Raw genomic sequence first — 21,208 nt, forward strand, 5'->3', positions numbered from 1 at the left:
TTAAGACGCTGCAGTAAGGAAACCATTGATGGTACTTGCATGAGTGGGAAGGATGATTCTGCGTATCATCATCAGCAGCAGCCTAGTTATTTTCTTGAGGGAGCCAAGACTTCTTTCTACCACTGGTGTCCAACTAGCCCTGTCTTGTGTCAGATGTGGTCACCCTGTCCTGGCAAATTTCCCTACCTCGTCTCGCCACCCAATTCATAACTGCCTCTTCAGCTATTTTCCGCTTCCTCCAGTATCCACGTTGTCACCCTAACTGACCAACAGCTTTCGCTACTGTATTTATTGTCCCCTGCCCAAGTCCTTTGCATTATGCCGCTGCGGTGGCTCAGTGGTTATGGTGCTTGGCTGCTGACCTGAAAGACCGCAGGTTCGAACCCGGCCACGGCGGTCGAATTTCGATGGAGGCAAAATTCTAGAGGACCATGTACTGTGCGACGTCAGTGCACGTTAAAGAACCCCAGGTGGTCAAAATTTCCGGAGCCCCTCACTACGGCGTTCCTCATAGCCTGAGTAGCTTTGGGACGTTAAACCCCATAATCCTAATTCTTTGCATTATCTTAATTTCAGCTGCAATATCATCAACTCGCACATGTTCTCTAATGCACAGTGTTCCCTTGCAGTCTCTTAAAATGACGAGATCTCACCATTTCCTATCTCCACCCAGTTAATGTTATCAGAAAAAATTTATTCTGTAGCTCTTTCTGACTGTGTTGCCGCTCCTATGGCAGCAAAAGACACATCCGAGATAATCGGATTTAAGAATGTGGCTTTCATCGCCCTCGCTTGATTCAAACTTAAAAAAAAGTTCTTGTGAAAACAGACACAAACCACGAGAAAGGCAGCACATGTTTTTTTTTACGCAATATGTCTGTAAGATCTAACGCTTCCTCTAATTCAAAATGAGTTTTTCATATTTTATGGAGGTCATGAAAAACTTGAATGTCTTTGCAAATGCATCAATATTTCCGTAGATCGGTTTATGGTTTATAGGGATTTAACCTGGGATTTATGCCATTGGTCAAGGTACAAAAATTACGGTACAAAAGGTGCGGAATTATAGAGGACCGTGCTATGTAAGTGCACGTGAAGATCCCCAGGTGGTCGAAATTTCCGGGCGCCGTAGTGAAGGGCTCCGGAAATTTCGACCACCTGGGGATCTTCAACGTGCACTTACATAGCACGGTACACGGTCCTCTATAATTCCGCACCTTTTGTACCGTAATTTTTGTACCTCGATCAATGGCAAATGTGGCTCGAGTATCCATACCGACCGCAACATTATTTATAGGTGTTCGCTGCATGGGATTTAAGATAACTCATACCGAAACCTTTTTACCATAGAGTTTCTAAATATAGAAACTCGACTACCTCCCGTAAACTAAACGGACGGCGAAATTCTGGCGAATACTAGGGACTGCTAGGGATATTTGGGCCAGGGAGGAGGAACCACCTGAGTGCGTTGCGGGGCAGCTGGCTTCCTGGCCTTGGCGTGGGCAGCTTGTACTACCATCCTCAGCCGTAAGTGAGCGAGCGTGTTGCGGTGCTTGCACTTTCCCTCGTCGCTATCGTTTTTCCTGCAGTATCTCATCCATATCATGTTCCGATAGCAAACGAGCCGATATTGAGAGGCGTTACGATCAATGCGGGAGTGTGGAGAGGAGTCGATCGGCACGCGAGTCTCTTCGAATCGGTGTCTCACATCATCTGCCACGCTAGAGAATGTGATTACCGAAGCTTGCGCTTTCCTCTTTTCGCGCGTGTGCAACTAACCGTGAATAAGGACGAGCTAGACGACGCGGGGACTTTTTAGGCTTGCTCTGAAAGCCATCGAGCGGAAACAAACAAACGAAAAATGCCCGAATCGCCGTCGCGTTTGCAGGTCTTCCGGACTGTGATGTCGGGCATGTCCGGGGTGTTTTACTGGTTCCGCCTGCTGGCCGGAGGCATTTGCTTGCCCCTGGTGTTCCCGTACATCGTCTACAAGCTGTACCGCATGCACTGGGGATCGCTCAAGACGGGGTGCCTTCAAGACAAGGTGGTCCTTATCACGGGAGCCAGCTCGGGCCTCGGAGAAGGTTTGTATCGTCTCTCTTTCTCGACTTTCGTTTTTGCCGGAGACTTCTCTGCCCTTCCTGAATCGTTTGGTGAGAATGCATCCGAGGTGAATTGAGACTCTCTGTAAAGCGAATTGTGTTTCAACGGCGGGCGAACGTCCGCATTCGTGTAAACAAAAGCGCCGATCGATTGATTCGAGCCGCTGTTGTGGAACAGTCGCGGTGCATAGTACTTACGTACCGCGCCGGGCTTCTGGTGACACATATTATTTATCTCTTTAGCCTAGTCTTTTCCGCCTCGCATATCACCTGCACCTGATTGCCGCTCCCTTCAAAAGTGTGTAAAAATTACGAGAAGAGCCGATAAAATTTCCCATTCTCGTGCACATGAGCACATTTATTACGTGCAGCTGGCGCGATGCGTGGCCTTTTATAGCCTTCTTTAGCCTTTTTTTAGACTTTTTTATGTATTCGTCTTAGGTACCCGCGACCATGCCCGCGACCTTCAATGGACGACGCAATCGAAAGGCAATTTCAGCGTACGTGATTCGATCGCTCATGGTAGCCTGTTTTCCGGCGGCTGACATCAGGAGGAGGAAACCTTTGGTCAATAAACACGAAGGAGCTGAGCAAGCGGGATAAGATGTGTCGGCAGCAAACAAGCAAACAGAGCATCGTTCGGTAAACTTTTCATGCGCAGTAGCTGTGGAATGCTGGCTTTCAGATACGCGCGGACGGCGATGTTTGTCGCAGACCGCTCTGACGTGCATGTTTCTCTGAAATCTCAGAGTTAATTATAAGGGTGGGGAAACACAGGAAACTGAGGTCTGTAATCGAGGCGTGTTTGATATTTGCAGCCTTGGCGCACAAGTTCTTTGCGGCTGGCTGCAAAGTGATCCTGGCCTCACGTCGTGTTGCCGAGCTCGAAAGGGTCAAGGAGGATCTCCTCCAATCTGTGCCGGTAAGTTATATATGTAGCATATCAAATCAAATCAAATTTTCCAGCAACTGAATGGTTGCCCGGTCTAAAAGGTGTACAAACAGCTTGACCCAGGAAACCAGCAGCAAACAGAGACAAATGAACAGTTCATGAACAATACAGAAGTAGGCATCAATAAAAACTTGTACAAAACTTGCAGAGACTGTGAACATTCTTGCATGGACAGCACTGTAACTGCGTTTCATGCTGAAACAACTGGCATAAGACAAAGGTTCACGTCAAAAGAACCTTATAGTGCAGAACCTTTTATGTGACGATGGAATCAGCCATGAAGCATTGGGTAACTACTTTCTTCATGACTTTCGCCGCATGTCATACAAGCATGTCGTCTAGTCTGGCTGATTATTCACTTTCACTAGGCACGTAACAACACTGTTGGTTGAAGTATGCAAAGCAAACACAAGAGGTTTGATTTGGTTCTCTAAAGCTTTTCATTGTTGTAAAAATGAACGGCTTGGAGGCATAACTCTCATTTGTTGGTGCTTGCAGCAGCCTACTGTGCAGCACACACCGGCCGTAGTCCAGCTGGACTTGGCGGACTTGTCGTTGATTGCAGAGAAGGCACAGCAGGCCCTTCGCATCCATGGCCGCATCGACATCCTCGTCAACAGTGGTGGCATCAGCTACCGCGGTGAAGCGGCGGACACCTCAATAGAAGTTGATGTCAAGCTCATGATGGTCAACTACTTTGGACATGTCGCGCTCACCAAAGGTGTGTATATTTTCTGGCTGCTAGTCTGTCAGTTGCTCAGTTAAGCAGCAGGTCGGAAATGTCCAGAAGAGTGGTAGCATTAACTTTTTTTTTATTCACGTACAAAACTCTGCATGAGAACTATATGCTTCAGGAACTTCATCGTATTCCGGTTAATTCAAAATTTAAGAAAGTGAGGGATGTCTATTTTAGTTTTTATTTTATATTGGTGTAATCGCATTCTGGCACATTGCCACGGAGTAGTAAGTGGCTTAACCTGCTGCGGCTCTTCCAAGTTTTTTATGTTAGTGGTACTCTCCTGCTGTTCTTAATCTTTTCCTGTATTCTTCTCCACCAGCTCCATTACATTGCTCTTATTGCATGGTCACCCATGCAGGTTGTTATTAGATAATCATGCAGATATCTACTCCAGTGCTGTTTCTTGGCCCGACGACTTCCCATTTCACCGTAATTTCTCCGCTTCTCTGTATGTGGAGGGCCCCGCAGGAGCAAAGATTGTACTCCATGGTTTATGCATCCTGCATTCAAAGACAGAAAACACCGTCATGTGCAAACTTTCTACACGAGTCTTTCTGTCCTGGTGTTCGCTGTCTATCTTTGAAGAGCAAAATTGCTTTGGTTTAATCAAAAAAAGAAAAAGAGACCCGTTTGAATTTCTGCTCTAGTTGTGTCATGAAGTTAAATGAGAGAGAGCCTCATGTAGTCTATTTACAAAGTGATGATTTTCGCATAATTTCCAATTGCCTATTGTACATGCCTGTCTACAAGGGGCATACTGGCCTGCTAACTCCTGAAAGCCACTGAATGTTTACATGTTCTAGCAGTGTTTCATGGCTGATATGGCAAATGAACTTGCTGCAAACTGGCATTCTCTTACCTTGCACTAGCCATAATTAGGCCACCTTATAATCTACTTTGGCACGGGCACTGTTGTGTCTTGGATAGAGACACGCATGGCAACACACAACACGTTTAATACACACAGAATTACATACGGAACCGCTATGGCGTGCACAAGAAGGCACTCGCATGTGGCAGATCCCCTGGCTGGCGGCAGTTAAAGTGGCTTTAGCAGCAGTGGCCATGACATGCCCTGTGGCAGCCACCACAGCCACCACTAACTGTGTAGTGCATGTTCTAGCAGAGATGGCGCCACAGTACTGCGCTATGCACAACAGGTGCAATGGTCTTCACTGAGCGTTTGATTACTGCATATGCGCTTGCCTTTTAAGGCGAAAACCTTTATGCACTCATACTCGCGGCCATGGCTGGCAGTCCGTCAGTTGAAAGCCAGTTTAAAGAAAGCGTGGCTCCTGTTTCTGCGCTGATAATTCCCTCATTATTTCCTTCATTTATTCCCTCATTTCCCTTGTTTATCGCTTCATTTGCTTTTTTGGTCAGAGAAATGCAGCATTGCAGCCAGCAGAGGCTGTGGGTAGCAATTGCCCGAGGCATTTAGTGAAGCTCCTCTTTCTTTCAAGCAGCATGCATTTCTTGAGTGTTCTTCATTGAAAATACAGGGGCCTAGTCCAGTTTTCTCAATTAAAATTCATCACTTGAGAGGGTTGTAATGACAGACATCAAATCCACCCTAGAACAACAGTCCGCCATATCAGCGAAATAGCGAATGCGTTCATTGTGCGAGTTGTTCCAATATGCAAATGAATACAGTAGTTTTTGGTTTGGTTCTTAACAACAGTCCGCCATATCAGCGAAATAGCGAATGCGTTCATTGTGCGAGTTGTTCCAATATGCAAATGAATACAGTAGTTTTTGGTTTGGTTCTTAGAAGATGTGGGAGAATTAGCATATCTCAGCTACACATCACTTCTCATGCATACCAGCAAAAAGCAGAACAGGTCATTTGTGTAGCGACTGCATGCTGGAAATTACAGCGTTTTCTTTTGTGGTTTGGTAATTTTTTTTCTCTTTCTTTTTCAGCGATACTCCCTAACATGATTGAAATGAGGGATGGAGCCATTGTTGCCATCAGCAGTGTGCAAGGGAAGATTGGCCTGCCATTCCGCTCAGCCTGTGAGTGGGCAGTCATATATATATATATATATATATATATATATATATTTGCTACTTCTCTTTGTAGTGTTTATTTATTAGCTGTTTAGCAGGATTGAACTCGGGTATGCTTGAAAATAAGTTTTAACAGTGTTCATTGTGTGGCAAGTTCTATCCGTGTTGACTCGATCACATTCATGTGTGCTCCTGTGACTGGGATATAACCAATGCTAAATGAATATCGTAATTTAATCCGTTTCTTTTCCCAGTGGTGTTGCTTATACGATGATGTGGTGTTTGCAACTTTTCAGACGCAGCATCCAAGCATGCAACGCAGGCCTTCTTTGACAGCCTGCTGTCTGAGGTGGCACAGTACAATGTCCACGTGTGTGTGGTCTCGCCTGGTTACATCCGCACCAACCTCTCGATGAATGCACTGACTGGCACCGGAGCAGTGTACGGCGGTGAGTATTTTTTGGCTGCATATCGGTGTCTCTAGGACTACAAGTTCAAAGCAACTGCAGGCAGACTTTTTCAAGCTGACTTTTTCAAACACTGTCCACGTTCTGTTTATCTGATCAAAACGGCCATAGAGTTGTGCTCTCTGAACAGTGTACACTGTTGTTCATATCATATGCCTCGTTATCCTGTTAAGGTAAAATTAGTGATAGCATGCACTTAATAAGCACATTGGCACCTTTTCTTTCTCCTTCTCTTTTCACCTTTCCCACTCACCTTTAAAAAGTTCCCCTAACTCTTTAGTCGAATAGTTCAATATTCTGTTCATTCCGAGTGTTTTGTGTTGAAAATGCGTATTGTGGCTCTCGAACCAAAACTTGGAAGTGCTACAGTGCAGCGCTGAAACAACTGGCACAGAGACAAGATACACAAGTGCTGGAAGCTTCAACTGTGCTAGGATGCCGTTCGAATTTTTCACGCGCTAGGAGTATTGGAAATATTTGCTTCAAACCGAAAAAGCCACTATTTGCGCAGGCCTAGAGTTCAGAGCTGCACACCTCAAAAGAGCGTGCGCCATCATTGCATATATCCATACATACATATACATCCATACATCGATGGCTGGGGATGTGGGAGGTGGTAGGTTAGCACCAAAAAGGCACTCTCTGTGGTCAAAACTACGCACATGAAACAAAAATTAGAAACTGCAAATTAGTGCTAGGCTTGGAGAAAATACATTGGATTTTATTAATGGACTAAGAATTAAACTTAATAAGCAAAATGCGAAAAGTTACTGTCATCTAAGCGTGCTAATCAAGCTGTGTAGTTGCACGGCCGCTCAATGGAGGCGCACTTGGTGCGGCCCGCCGCGTCGCGCCTCAATGGCTGGGGGAGCGCGTATTGGGAGAAGTTCAAGTTTCCGCCGTTATTCTCCGCGGGGGCGCCACCTCTCCGTGACAAGCCGCCGCCGGCACGGACGGCCAGACGACGCGGAAGGAGTGCGCTGGCTGTGTTGGCACGTGTTTTCGCTCTAACTGTGACCGCGTGGTTCAGCTAGTTCTGCGTGCTTGTCATCGGTGCCTGTGTCGACAGCGTCCTAAGCGCATGCGACACGATGCCACGCAACTGCAGCGTGCCGCAACTGCACAGCGGCACGCTGCAGCTGCGTGGCATCGTGTCGCTGTGCACCACAAACGCAAGAAAATATCCGAAGATCGGTTACCATGAGTTCCCACAGAAGCAGCAAGCTATGCAACATGGTGGCTTCAGCCCTTCTTCCCTATTTTGAGCAATGTCCGGAGTTGATTTGCGAGAGAGAAGACCGCAGTCACACCGAGGACATCTGCAAAGCCTTTCTAACCAAACTAATGCGACCACTGCTGACCGATTGGGCAGAAAACATCAATCTTACGCAGGAAAAAATCATACTTGCTCATAAACCGCTTTCGAGGAAAGTTCTCCGCTTGTAAAAGAGGCTTTAATTCCTTCGGTGCATCACGTGGCTTCAAAATAAAACGCAAAACATTGGCCGAGCCTGTTGGAGTCTGGTTGAGCTGGCTGTCTTGTGTTGTTTCTTTTGTAACTGTCTGTGTCAGTAGTATATTTACGAGGGTAATCCCAAAAGTAAGGTCTCCAAAGGGCTGCCACCGCAGGGAAACTATATGCGTGGCTGCTCGCTATACTGCTGTGTTCATTGTTCCCCGTCTTCCAAACAAGCCATGACTCAGTGCGAAAGGGACTGTCCGTCTTGGCCCGACAACCATTTGAAATGGAGCTCCCGTTTGTCGCTACCGCCAGGAGCGAAGTTCACGCAAATGGCTTTCAACCAATTGAAAATTATCGACAGTTGATGGAACTGTACGGAGAGTCTTGCATGGATGTTAAAAACTTCCGCAAGTGGTGTAGGGAGTTCGCAGCTGGTAGCACTGGAATTCACGACAAAGAAGCGGGAGACCGTCAATTTCTGATGAGACAGTCGCCAAGGTCGAAGAAATGATGCGGCAATATCGGAGGATCACACTCGACGAACTCTGCATTTTGGTTCCTGGCGTTTTTCTAGAAGCACTATTCATAGCAGTTTGACAGCAAAGTTGAAATATCGGAAGGTGTGCCCAAAACGGGTTGCGCGAATGCTCACAGACGGCCATCAACAACAATGCATTGACTCCTCCCGCGAATTTCTTCCGCGTTCTGGAGATGAAACGGAGACATTTTTGTATTCTATTGTTACGGGTGATGAAACCTAGACGTTGCACTTCACGCCTGAGACCAAACAAAAATCACGTGAGTGGCGGCACTCATCTTCGCCCAAGCCGCGAAAATTCAAGCGAGCGCAGTCTGCCGGCAAAGGCAACTGCGTTTTGGGATCGAAAATGGGTATCGTTGGTAGACTTCATGACTCCTGGCACCACAGTAAACGCAGACAGATATTGTGAAACTCAGACGGGCGAAACTCAGACGGGAGGAACAACGCTCGCCGCCACGTTGCCTGTCAAACCATCGCTCTTCTAGAACAGTTTGTACGGGACGTCATCAGCCACTCTCCCTACAGTCCGGACTTGGCGCTAAGTGACTACCACTTGTTTCCAAAGCTAAAAGAACACCACGCTGGAAGGCGCTTCACTGATGATGACGAAGCGAAAGATGCGGTCAAACGATTCCTCAACGGCATAGCGGCGAGCTGGACTGACATGGGCATACAAAACCTGCCCCAGCGTCTGTAAAAATGCATAGACCGCAACGGCGATTATGAGCAAAAGTAGAAGAATTGTGTCCCTTTTAAGTGATTTGTAATTTGCTTAAAATAAACATATCTTTCGATTTATAAAAGAACTGCAAACCATAATTTTGGGATGACCCTCGTACTTGGTGGTACCCACTTGGAACTATTTCCAGCGAAAACCGAGCAACAGGCTGAACTATAATACAGAACGTTACGACCACAAACGTAAGTTTACAGAAAGTTCACGTTGAATAAGTGGCTCGAAACCTTGTCCTGAGTTCAAGACTGTAATATGTAATAAGTTATTACAGTGCTTGAAACGCCCGTAACTGAATGGGTGACCACTCAGCGAAGCGCACTTCTGCCTCGATTCTCGGTGTAAATGCACGTGCGATTTGGAAAAGCGCAGTGATGGTGACGTGCCGCTACCACGCTATCAATAGCAAACTTGCACGTGGCATCACCATAATGTGTGAAACGCAGCTCAGAAAGGCTAAAATTATAAAGCGCCTACCGCGCGGACGCCTAAACGAAAGCACTGCCTCGGCCGCTGCGCACAGCTCTCCGCCCGGACTCGTCCCGGAGCGGTGGCGCCGCAGCGGTGGCTATTAGAACTAGGCGCAATACGGCTCTTTCGGGCGACGCGACGGGCCGCACCCAGTGCGCTCTCCATTGAGCGGCCGTGGTAGTTGTTTTCTGCTAGTGCATAAAAAATATCCAAAATTCCAGGGCGGGGGGCGCCTTTTCTTGCACCCTCTTCCGGACGCCCATGTGTGTGTTCTATCGCCGTTCTCCAAGACGATAAAGATGGCCTAGCGCGCAGCTTAGCGATTGCCTTGCAGCAGTAGCACAGGCAGCTTTCTCCCCTCTTTGCAGCCATGGACGAGACAACCGCCACCGGAATGGCGCCCGAAGACGTGGCAGACATTGTCCTGGAGGCGGTGGTCAACAAGCGGACCGACGTTGTGATTTCCAGCTTCATCCCGCGTCTGGTGCTGTTTGTGCGGGTGCTGCTGCCCTGGCTGTACTTTGCCATCATGAAGGGCCGAGCCAAGCGCCTCCGCCTGCAGCAACGCCGAGTGCAATAGCAAATACTGGCGCGTTTCGCCCAGCGGGAGCGCGGGGGGCGAACGCTGTGAAAGCTCATTTCACTGTCTCATCGGCACACAGGATGCCCAAAGCATGGCTGCCATCGCGCATGGAAATCGATCAATCTCTCCGTTTTGTCACGGTTTTATCACACATCCAGTTCTGTCCAAATCGTTGTGGAACAAGTTGCTCATGCTGCGCCGTCTGCCATACGAGAGCGTGTAGCAGACGACACAGCACCGTAAACAGTCTGCCGGTATGCCCTCTGGGCGAAAATTTCAAAAAATTTCAAAGCGGACAATGCAGCAGGACAAACTGTTCATCTGCTGGTGCGTCTGCCACAAAACATGAAAGCAGACGACGCAGCACCAGATGTCGTCTGCTTGTACTTCAGCTGCTCCTGTAATGTGGATTGACAACGCAGTATTAAAAATCACCTGCTCCTGTACTATTGGCAAACACGACGTGGATTTCAATTGGGCCATTCAGCTTAACCACATCTGCTGCAAAAGAAAATGGTGTCATTAACTGCCCAGTGTCCTGGGCTCCTCTCAGGGACATAGAGAGATTGTAGTTGTCCCTCAGGGATGCTGGGATTAAACACTCCTTGCCTTTCCAGCGGGCAGAAAACAATTGAAATAAATTTCACATACAGTCTACAGAATCAAAGTTGCGATGGGCAGAGAGTTTTCGTGTTGGCAACATGTGCAGCCTACGCCAGAAGGGTTTAGCCTGGAGGGTTTGCTGTCAACCCATGTAGCCGAATACTTGCAGCACCCCCGCAGTTCCAAAAATGGAGAGGGGAGGTTTCCATTTGTATTGAGACACTGTGGATGGCGGCATGCTTCCAATGCTCAAAAAAAGGAAGAGTGTTTGTTAATGCATTAGCGGCGCCACTTGTTGCTACTGCTTTGCCAGGGCAGATTTCAATTGAAGTTGTTTGTTGTCCGCACATATGGGTGCGAATTCCCCACTATGGATCTCATTAGAAATGTGGAACACTGTGAAAGCACGCAACTAATTAACATCTACACGTGGCTAGCTAGCTGGTCTTATGCTATGTGTCTGTCCTGGGCTGGTGCTGTGTATGTACAAGAGCTGCACCGTTTTTGTTGAAAGAATGGAGTCCTTTTGATAACCTCGTTTCTCTCTATCCAAAATGGCATAACGAATTGCAGTTGAGACTACTGCAATAGTGCTGGGTGGTCCTAGCAGCTGTATGCATGCAGCGAATGTATTTCAGGGACAAACTATTAAAATAAAAAAAGTGACTGGCTCAATTACTCCATGAGCTTGGAGTGCAATTGTGTAAACATACAGGCTGTGTAGAAAGAAATTGTCTGTCTTAGATGTGGGCTTTGCATTTAGCCCGCACATGCCAATTTGTTGCGTGTTGTATAGACATATCGTTGTCAGTCTAAAGACTGAGATTAAAGGGCAGTAGCTAGAGGGCACTCTGCTAGCACTGTTGTTGCAAAGCTGTGCATGTGAAATTTGACAGAAAAATGTTGGCTTTAATTATAGCTTGCTAGAGGCATGTACTCATCTCTCGGCATATGTCTTACCGGTGCTGTAAGATGAATTATGTAACAAATAATGAGGAAAAGTGACAAAATATAAAAAGAGTTGTGCCAGTAATCTGAAAGTGTGAAAGAACTCAGTGGTGCTAAAAAAACTTGACTGTACATTGTCTTTCTGATGCAGTTATACCACAGATTTAACTGCTTGTAACATGCTTCGATTGTTAGAAAAAAAAAATCGGGAAGCAAAGAGTTCTTGCAGTGAATCCTCTTTGACAGCTTGGCTCATTGCTAATGGCAATCTTTGTTTTCTGGACCAAGCAGTCTAGTAATCATGGTTCATGTGTTCTTTGTTTTGACTAAATGATTCATTGTAAGTGTTAACGAATCCCCTGTGGCTTTATTGTTAAAATGCAGGCATAGCCTCAGCAGTTTTATGTTGTGTGCGTAGTGCTGACTCAGAATCCTGCATCAATATCGCTAATATAAAATAGGTAACACCAACATAGTGGTGGTACCAGCAATGTAGTCATGTCACCTGTGCAATATTGTTGTTAGCAGAGGGCCAAATGAAAGCTGCTACTACAAGCAAGACTCCACTGGTTCTCACACAAATTGCATTGCATAATCTAATCGCATTGCTTATACTCCATCTCACTAGTTCCTCGCAGCACTACCAAAGCTGTGATGATTGCACAGTATAAAATAGGCATACGGGCATGAGGTAGCTTGCTTCAAAAGTGTGTGTGCGTCAAACACTATTTCATATCAATCCTTAATATATGCTCGCGTTACGTATGCAATTTCCCGAGTTCAGCTTGCGCGACTCTTGCGTACCTTCAGACTTCATTTCCAAAATGGTGGCCTCCTTCATAGCAGAAACCCATGCCTCCAACTGAATTCGTTGTTACTGCCATTTTCAGCGCGTTCACTGGCCATAAATGAGCTACTGGGCTTTCACTCGATCTCATCTCACCTAGAACAAAACATATGAGCAATAAATTCGGTTTATATTTATTTTGAGTGATGATCCTCCTGCTTCTAGTCCTAAGTGGAGTGTCTGTTTTGTTACCATGGCCGCCTAAATCGTCGCGCGCAGCAGGATTGTGGTGACAAAAATGGTTACCGTTCTAGCAACCAGATGGCGCCACTGACCTGAGCTTATCATTGCATCTCTGTTTTCATTCGCTGGACTAAGCACGAATGTGACAAATGGCGTAACATGTGGCAAAATGCTTGTTTAGCTTATGTAAGCGTGCATTCACTTATGGTACATAGGCAGCATCGATTTAGGCTCTTTTCTTCCCGTCATTGTGTGAGAGCAGACGACACATCACAGAGGAACACGTATAATGCGCTCTCCTGATTGGCTGAGGAGGTCTCTGCTTTCCGCAGCTCTGCAAGGAACTTATGAGGTGGAGTGTAAGTGATGGATTCCAGTGTTCGTCATTGTTGCAACCACTGTGTCAATATGCACCACACAAGCTGTAATCACTGGATCTTTGCACAGAATTCTCCAACAGTGCTCAAGTGGTATGCTACAGTCGAACCCGGATATATCGAATTCGAAGGGGATCGGAAAATAGTTCGATATAGCGAAAATTCGATATACAGATATAGGCTAAAACTGCACTCCCGATCATAACAAATTGTGGCTTACCGTTTGGAACAGCCGCGAATCACATAGTATGGGCGCGCAATGTGAAAGCGCTTTATTTCGCGGAAAAAAAGATCACTAATTTTGGGCTGCTTTTTCCCCTGGGAAACGAAGTTCAAAACACTGGCCTCGAGACTGTCCAGGTGCGAGAGCACAGTGCCTTCCATTTCGCCGCAACAGCGCCGAATCAGGCTAACGCTGACGCCAGTTCAGTGGCTGCGCACGGACGCGTTTCTTCGACAACACAGTTGCCCTCGTCGTCGCTGGAGTCGGCGTCTTGAACGCCAGCTACCGCTTGAACTTCGCTGTCAGCGTTAAAGTCCTCAACAGTCACTTCGGACGGAACGGCGCCGAGAAAATTGGACAAGTCGCGAAACGCGTCGTCCAAGCACTCATCGTCATCTAAATCTTCCGGACATTAATCTCCGGCCACTTCAAGGCCTGCCTTGCCAAAACAGTTGGCTACTGGGGCCTGCTTCACGTCGCGCGTTGAAACACAGGCACACACACACAAAAAAACACGCGAGGCGCAGATGGAGCGATAAGAGCGAAGCCTATACGAGCGGCAGTCAACGCGGCTGCGAAGGAATGACAGAGGGAAAAGAAAGAGCAGGGAGAAAGATCGGCGCTCTGGGCTTCGTTTTTTTTTTTTTTTTCTGAGCTCTCTTTTCCCCAGACCCACGATGTGCCCACGAGCGACCGTTTTCTCTCTCTCTCTCTTTCCCCAAGAAGCGTGGTCGCCGCGCGTCTCCATGCGGCGCTCTCTCTTCGCTGATCTCCAATGACCTTGACGGAGCACACGCCGGCGGTACAGGAGGAGAGGAGGAGTGGGAAAGCTCGCGCCGGTGGGGCGCAAAAACGGGGAACAAAAAAAAAAAAAAAGGGCCCTGCGCCTGCTGACTGCGGAAATGTTCTCCGCTGAGGCGGCTGAGGACCGGACAGGAATGTCTTTGGGGAAAGCGCACCTTCCAGGGGCGCGGCGCCGCGCGGCGTTCGATATATCCAATGTCCGGCGAAAATGGAATTCGATATACAACGCAACTGTCCTATACTTTTACATAGTATTTTCAAGGGGGTAATCTGTGTGTTCGATATAGCCAATAATTCGAAATATGCGGGTTCGATATATCCGGGTTCGACTGTATTATTACAGTGTTACAACTTTTTCAAGAGTCTTGTAAATGTTACCGCCATGTTTCTGACCACCTGTCTCCAGACAGCTTGTGCTCCAAGGACCGACACTGTGGGCATTAACTTGTTTGGAGACAAAACTTTGTTGTTTGCATTTCTTTGTTAAGAGCGAGCTGTGTACTGTTCCTACTGCTAAAGACTCAGTGGATGTAAATGTTTCCCTTGACAGTTGCTACTGGATCTCTCTTGCTCTGTGGCCTAAATGTTTCATGTTTGCCCTTTATTGCTTGCCAAGTGTTTGCCCTTAATTGAGGGGAATGCATTTGATAAGTCATTTTCCGTGTAATCAAGCTCATTATAATTCGGCAATACTGCCCACGCAAACAAGCACAACTTGTTTACTTGCTTCAAATTGAAGCTACTGCGTCTATCCATGCGTCAGGTTGCATCTGAGCTAGACGCTTCACCAACTGTGAGTCCATTTGTATTATAGCCTGTATTACAAACTTTTTCAAGTGGTTCTTCTCCGCCAATGCCTAGTCTTCGATGTATTCACAAGTGTTAATCCACTTGCTATAATAGACTGAACAAGTGTGTCAAACCAAACCCCGAACAAAATGTTTTGGAAGTCAGTGTTACACGTCGATGCCCTTGGAACCTAGGTGAATGTGGCTGTGTTTATTCTTCTTGGCCTCTGTCACATCATAATGCCACCTCGTGTCAGAGCAGGGCTTTAAACCATATACTTCTATATAAAATTTAATTGTTCATGGCGGTTAAAGTACTTTCACAACAGAGCTTTCATTATGGGTACTAAACAGATTTGGATACGTTGAAGCAATGGTTTTTTTTCCGTCTTCACTTTGGCTCCCTAACAGACAACTGTATTTTCCACTGGGTGGAAGCATTTTTTTTTTCGGTGTCCTGTCTTTGCAGTGGTAATTGAGCCGCGACGAAGTGCAATTATCTGGTTATTAGGACAGTGAAACTTAGCTGCTCATACAGAATTCTTCATAATTGCCAGTCATGTTCATGCTTTAGTGCAAACATAGTGTTGCATTCACATATCAACTTGGCTCTGAGCTAAACTAACAGGGTACATTCATTCACAAGTAGCTAATCCATTTGCATGCCAAGTCTTGCTGGGAAAGTTGTGAAAATTCAAAACTTCTGCCTATGCATCACCTTTGCAGTATCAGAATTTCTCAGCTATGTACACATTCCATGGTCTCTTAAAGGCGACCTGCCAAAACATACAGGACTGTAATGACAATGGGGTACTCTCATTTAACGCCTTGTATTTACATGGTTATAAGCACTGCATTCACATACAGGTACAGGTTTCAGTACTACTTGTCCTTGGCTCACTTTAAACATGGTTGTTGCAGTCGGGAGTGCACATAACATGAGTGTCAGCCCGTAAGTAGAAATGCCGATGATATCTGCTTTGCACTCAAGTACAGTCATGTAGCTAAGAGTACACTTAAGCAGTTGCACGGATGTACTCGTTTGTTGCACTTATGTGCAGAGTACAAGTCCAAAAGGGCAGTATCTGCACTCTTCAGGTGGGTTTTGATTACTGTAAGAGTGAGTTCGTTTTTAAAAACTTTATTTGCGCTCAGACATCCATAGTTTCGAGTGCACTCGGCTACTCGTTCACGACTGCAGACTCTCGTGTACTATGCTCTGCATTCATGTGCGGAGTGCCGTTTCGTAATATAGTGTTTGCTGTGGCATTTATTCACAATCACCGGTGCCGAATGCACTCAACTGTAAGTATTTGTGCACTGCACTCTACTCTGTACTACACAGGTGTTGTCTACCCTGCACTCTACCCGTGCAATCAAGTTCTTAGTACTGTACAGTTACCTGCAGTCTGAAAGAGCGCATTCGGTTTGCTCACAAGGACAAATTTAGTTGTTACTGGGGTTGAAAATGGCTAATGGTTATTATACAATAAAGGAAAACTACCTGGAAAACAGGAAAAATTGTGCTCGTCAAACACACTTGTAATTATTTGGTAGATGCACGCACTGTTCCCTTTCATAATGCATTTACCTGTACTATCAGCAACAGATGAAACATGACGAAGACAGTGGAATGGGAATATATTAGTCCAGGGAAGTCGATTATCAGCACGCTTAATTATCACTTTGATGATGCGAAGACCGCTGTGCGGAAGCATTAATGGGGCCCGCCTGTATTTCCTCTATTATCATCTTCGTGTTTTTATGCGAAGCATATTACTAGAGCTACACTACAGCCCGTCGAGCGCGGCGGTGGAGCTACCATTGACTTTTAGCGTGACCACGTGACACCACGTGACAACATGACGTCACAGCAGAGGAGAGATGGGCTGCCGGCTCGCACGGTCGGCCGCGGCGGTGGAGGCTCCACATCAGAGGCGCTGCAGCTGACCACGTGACGCTACAGCAGCGGTATAAAGCTGAGCTTGCCTCGCTCTCCGGGCACTTACACGAGGCGGCCAGGTGTTGGGCTGATTTGAACGAGAAGCGAAAGCTTCAGCGTGCCACAGAGACCGATGAAGAGCGGGATGAACGTCAACCAAGGAAAGCCATACCAAGCCTAGCCATCAATACGCTTCGCATCTGACTAGGCTTAACCTTAGCTAAGCCTCAGCCATTTTTTATGTTTCGGTTATCCTTTCATGTTCCATGTGTTGCTGATAGTGCATATGTACCCTGCCCTGTGCTGTACATATGCGCCCTAATACCCTGTGCTGTACATATGCGCCCTACTACTGCCACACACTATATTCAGGCTTCTGCATGGTGGCTTGTCTTATTGATGTGCTCCGAATAGAACTGGCCTGTCTGGGTAGCTTTGTCTGCTCTTGAGGGGATGCCACAGTCACCCTCACGTGACCAAGTGTGAAAATTTAGAGCGCAGCTCTTAGGCGCTCGTTCCTGCGTTGTATGTCGTAATCGGCGTAACTGGTTGTCCAAGTAGCAGAGCGAACTGGAAAGTGGCTGCCACGGGAAGATCTCCGAGGTTGGCTAGTAACATAACACGCCACTTGCCAGTGGTGGCAGTTGGTCGCTCAAATTTCCGATTGCGGACTATCGTAATCGTCTTTCAGTTCTTTTTCTAAATTTACTCTGCATGTTTTGCAGCTTCAACGTGTGCCAAGTCTCTCCTGTGCCAATGATGGCGGCAGTGTTTTTGTTGACAGTATGCATGGCATTCTCATCGTGTACATTTGTCCACTATAACGTCCTGTCCGATGACATCTGTAGGCACCCGAGACGGCCACCTGGTGGTAGAAAGCCATGACACCATCACCTCACGTTTGTACTCTTGCTCTAGTGCAGAATATTCACTTTACTTGGAGAAATTTTTTCCATTTTGGTAGTATGAAGTGTCTTGAAAAATTGTTTACTATACTACTGTTGCCACGTCTACTAACAGTTAAGTGCACAAAGTACATATGCCAAACTTCTGACAAAGGCAATGACAACAGCAATGTGTGCTAAAATTATCCGAACGAATCTAACGCTGGAAAAAAAAGGGGAGGAGGGGGGGGGGGGGGGGTGCACGGCACATGCGGTATTGTGTGCAGAGTACAGCAGTTTCTTTTTTCAGTCTTAGCAATCATTTGTAACGCCCTGGTTATGTAAATACTACCCATTACATCTGCGCCACCATGTTGCTCTTGAGCAATAGCACATTTCTGAATGTTGTACTTGTATTGTTGCTTCCAAAATAAACTGTTCCATGATGTAACAATGTGCCTCGCTTTCAGTCCTCTGTATGAGGACCTTTGGTAATGCTAATTTCTTTTTAACTAACCATCACCATCATCGGTCCGGCTACATCAACTGCTGGATATAAAGGCTCCTCCCACGGACTTCCAACTAGACTTGTCTCGTTTAAGTCACAGCCACCCATCCTCGCTAGTTTTGTAATCTACGCACCCAACTCTCCACCACTGCCTGCTGCATTTCGGAGCTCTTCTCTCAAATTCTGAACAGGGTGGATGTTTGGGCGAGTTGGTTGCTCATGTGTTGTAGTCTTCGTTGTGTCCTTGTCTCAAGCGCTACAGTTTTTTCTCTCAGAATCCATGGTTACGAAAACAGACCATCAGCTATCTGCTCTCTGCACGTATACCCTGTCAGTTTACTCCGTTTTTGGCTGGGACGTCCACTCCTGTTTGTTCCTTGACCCATTATGTTCTCCTCCAGCCTTGTGCTTCACTGCCCTCACTAAATTTCCAGTCTAACCTCCAAGTTTTTGCCTGAAAGGCAAGTATTGGTCAAATTTTAGGGGAATCCCCCAAGGTGGAGTAGATTTGTAATAAGGGAGTAATTACTCATTGGCATCCACCTGAGTGCAGCCATACGGCTACAAAGGAAAGCTATAGAGCTTTCTCAGAAACTTCGCGGTTAAAGAAAAATTCGTCCTGGTCCGGGGTTCGAACCCGGGACCACCGCTACACCGGAGCAGTCGCTCTACCAATTGAGCTAACCGGGACGGCAAGCTTATGGTAGGGCGAGAGCGAATTGATCAATAACTCGGAAGTGGGAACAGTGTGGGACGAAGTGGGATGAAGTGGGTCAATGAGTAATTACTCCCTTATCCGAAAGGCAAGTACTGGCAAGATAAAGCTGGAACATACTTTCCCTTGAGGATATTGATAAGTTGCTATTGAGGACCTGAGAGTATGTGCTGAACGCACTCCAGCACAGACTGTGTTCAACCTCGTGCAACAAAAAGAGTTTATTTACAAGATATCGTAACACTATACTATGGCTATTTTTCACAACAAAACTTGATCACGAAGGAACAGCTTTGTCGAGAAAGCTGTTAATCTGGTCTTGGTCCTTAAGGCCCATGAATCTGTCTGTCACTTGTCCATCCTTGAACATAATTACAGCCGGAACAGCTTCGACCTGGAAAAACATGAAAAGAAGTTTGCTTTTGTTTGCTGCGAATGCACACCTTTTTGCGATTTTGTTATACTTTTGCAGGTGAGACCTACACAGACTACCCTCCAAGGCATAACTGATTACTCAAGGTTTAGAGCAGCTAGTATTCACAACTTTGAAAGGCTATCCAGAAAGTTATTGGACAACTATTGCAGAATAAATGATGTGCAAGATTTCAGTGAATTACCAACTACACAATCCTATAACAAAGCGACAGACCTAAGATTTTTTTTATCACAAACACTCTGCAATGGCAGAACTTTTGGTTTAGCCCAGGTAACCTTCACTACCTGGAGGATACGCTCACGGCGCACGACATACTTTTTACTACTTCGTAACCCCCAAGTTGTCCAAATCCAAGCAGAAATTTTAAAACCTTTCCATGCCCTTGGAGAGCATTGAATTACTGCAGTGCGCTGTATGAGCAAAACTAGCCAGTACCACTGCTGAAAAATGCTATGGCACCTAACGTGAGCATATGTGGCCTTCGGTACATGCAGCGGCTAAAATTCTGAACAGATGTCACATGACAGGCAGGGGAATGTTTTAATGGAACGCGGAGTACCATGTTGCGAGGCCAGAATATATCTGGCGAGCTTAAACAACGCTTCCTGGTATGTGTAGACAAAAGAATCAGGGGTAGTGGAGTGGGCAAATTTCTACATAAATGGGTGTGGTTTTGAGCTGGGATTTGCGACAGGCATTGGGGCAAGGGCGGTTGAATGTGTGGGCAGTCCCAGAATGTATGAGTGTCTTTAAGAGTATTTGCAACAGGGCAGTCCTGGATGTAGCAGTACGTGCAGAGGTCAGTAATGTACTAGAGTGAGTCTAAGCGTTGCCCTGGCTCAAGAGGGAAGAATGGCTTTACACTGGTCTTTAAGGAGAATTCGGGCATGCTGGAGGCATCAAGGGTAAGAAGACTGCCTTCTCAACGCACCTCGTACTGCATGGCAAGATCGGCCTGTTCGTCGACGTCCACCTTGGCGAGGTCCAGCTTCTCGCCTCTGGCGTCCACGGCAGCCTCCAGACGAGGAGTCAGCATTTTGCAGGGCCCGCACCAGCTGCAGAGAAAAGCCAGAGACACACACCTAATCAGTATTCCGGGTGAGGCTAACCACCTGAAACCCGTTTCCGGAAACGTCTCACGTTGCATCACGGGGCAAAACGCTTCCGCCTTGTTGCAACGCCGGTGGTAGAGCGCTAGCTTATCTACATACTTGAGGCCGATAGTGAGCTAACGCGACATGTTTCGGTGACTATGTCGCACGGTTACAGTTAAACTACAAGTTAGCTGCGGGCGAGAAGTACGGTACCGATCACGAGTGCCGTGCGATCGGAACTGCCTCTTACCTTGCCCGAAAGTTTACGACTACTGGTTTCTTGCTCTGCAGAACCTTAGACTTGAAGTCATCCTTGTCTTGAATGGTATACTGCGCTCTTAGCGTTTGTCCCGTGGAAATGCACCTCGTAAAGATGCATCTGGACTGTCGGGAGAGAAGCAGCGATGCCTGGGCGAGCGCCATATTTAATCGTCTGCTCTTGGATTGCGGACTGGCTAGCCGTTCTAGCCAGAGCGAGCCAAATAATGATATGATTGATGATGAGTTGGAGCGTCGGGTCGTCAGATTTCTGCCGTTTCTGCTTTTTTTTTTTTTGCAATGTTTGCATTTTTGACGCTAACTTGCCGCTAATTGTCTAATTTGATCCAGCGGTGGAAAGGGAAGGTTTGTTGCCTGACTTGTGTCAATTTCTAAGACGCCAGTTGCCTGAACGAGTCTTGAAAAGAAATTAATCAGATTTAACCATGCTACAATCATATCCCTGCTTGTCTGCCGGTCATCTGCCGGACGAACAACCCGCGATACTATATTAAGCGTTGGTTATATTAACCGATAT

At 46.7% G+C, this 21,208-nt stretch overlaps 2 protein-coding genes across 2 annotated transcripts; one reads left to right on the forward strand and one right to left on the reverse strand.

Annotated features, from left to right (window-relative positions):
* The first annotated feature begins 1,548 nt into the window (after positions 1-1,548).
* LOC149347923 (dehydrogenase/reductase SDR family protein 7-like) lies at positions 1,549-16,354 on the forward strand. Its single transcript, XM_089587746.1, has 7 exons — positions 1,549-1,730; positions 1,889-2,084; positions 2,921-3,024; positions 3,553-3,775; positions 5,717-5,809; positions 6,100-6,252; positions 9,846-16,354. The coding sequence occupies exons 1-7, from the start codon at positions 1,650-1,652 to the stop codon at positions 10,055-10,057; spliced, it is 1,062 nt and encodes a 353-aa protein (XP_089443872.1). The 5' UTR covers positions 1,549-1,649; the 3' UTR covers positions 10,058-16,354.
* Positions 16,355-19,088: 2,734 nt separating this feature from the next.
* On the reverse strand, positions 19,089-20,864 carry LOC149347924 (thioredoxin, mitochondrial-like). The gene is made up of 3 exons (XM_089587759.1): positions 20,663-20,864; positions 20,250-20,373; positions 19,089-19,276 (listed from the first exon to the last, which is right to left on the reverse strand). The coding sequence occupies exons 1-3, from the start codon at positions 20,833-20,835 to the stop codon at positions 19,160-19,162; spliced, it is 414 nt and encodes a 137-aa protein (XP_089443885.1). The 5' UTR covers positions 20,836-20,864; the 3' UTR covers positions 19,089-19,159.
* Between the last annotated feature and the right edge of the window lie 344 nt (positions 20,865-21,208).

Source organism: Amblyomma mixtum, chromosome 4, assembly GCF_055824585.1.
Source record: "Amblyomma mixtum isolate Tamu chromosome 4, ASM5582458v1, whole genome shotgun sequence".
Classification (NCBI taxonomy): Eukaryota; Metazoa; Arthropoda; class Arachnida; order Ixodida; family Ixodidae; genus Amblyomma; species Amblyomma mixtum.

What these genes read in the sequence shown, in the direction of transcription:
- LOC149347923 (XM_089587746.1), top strand. Translation starts at nt 1,650, where the DNA reads ATGCGGGAGTGTGGAGAGGAGTCGATCGGCACGCGAGTCTCTTCGAAT. An exon ending in CAGCTCGGGCCTCGGAGAAG is followed by an intron (nt 2,085 to 2,920) that starts GTTTGTATCGTC and finishes TGATATTTGCAG; the next exon opens with CCTTGGCGCACAAGTTCTTT. An exon ending in ACATGTCGCGCTCACCAAAG is followed by an intron (nt 3,776 to 5,716) that starts GTGTGTATATTT and finishes TTTCTTTTTCAG; the next exon opens with CGATACTCCCTAACATGATT.
- LOC149347924 (XM_089587759.1), bottom strand. Translation starts at nt 20,835, where the DNA reads ATGGCGCTCGCCCAGGCATCGCTGCTTCTCTCCCGACAGTCCAGATGC. An exon ending in GTCGTAAACTTTCGGGCAAG is followed by an intron (nt 20,374 to 20,662) that starts GTAAGAGGCAGT and finishes TTTTCTCTGCAG; the next exon opens with CTGGTGCGGGCCCTGCAAAA. An exon ending in ATCTTGCCATGCAGTACGAG is followed by an intron (nt 19,277 to 20,249) that starts GTGCGTTGAGAA and finishes ATGTTTTTCCAG; the next exon opens with GTCGAAGCTGTTCCGGCTGT.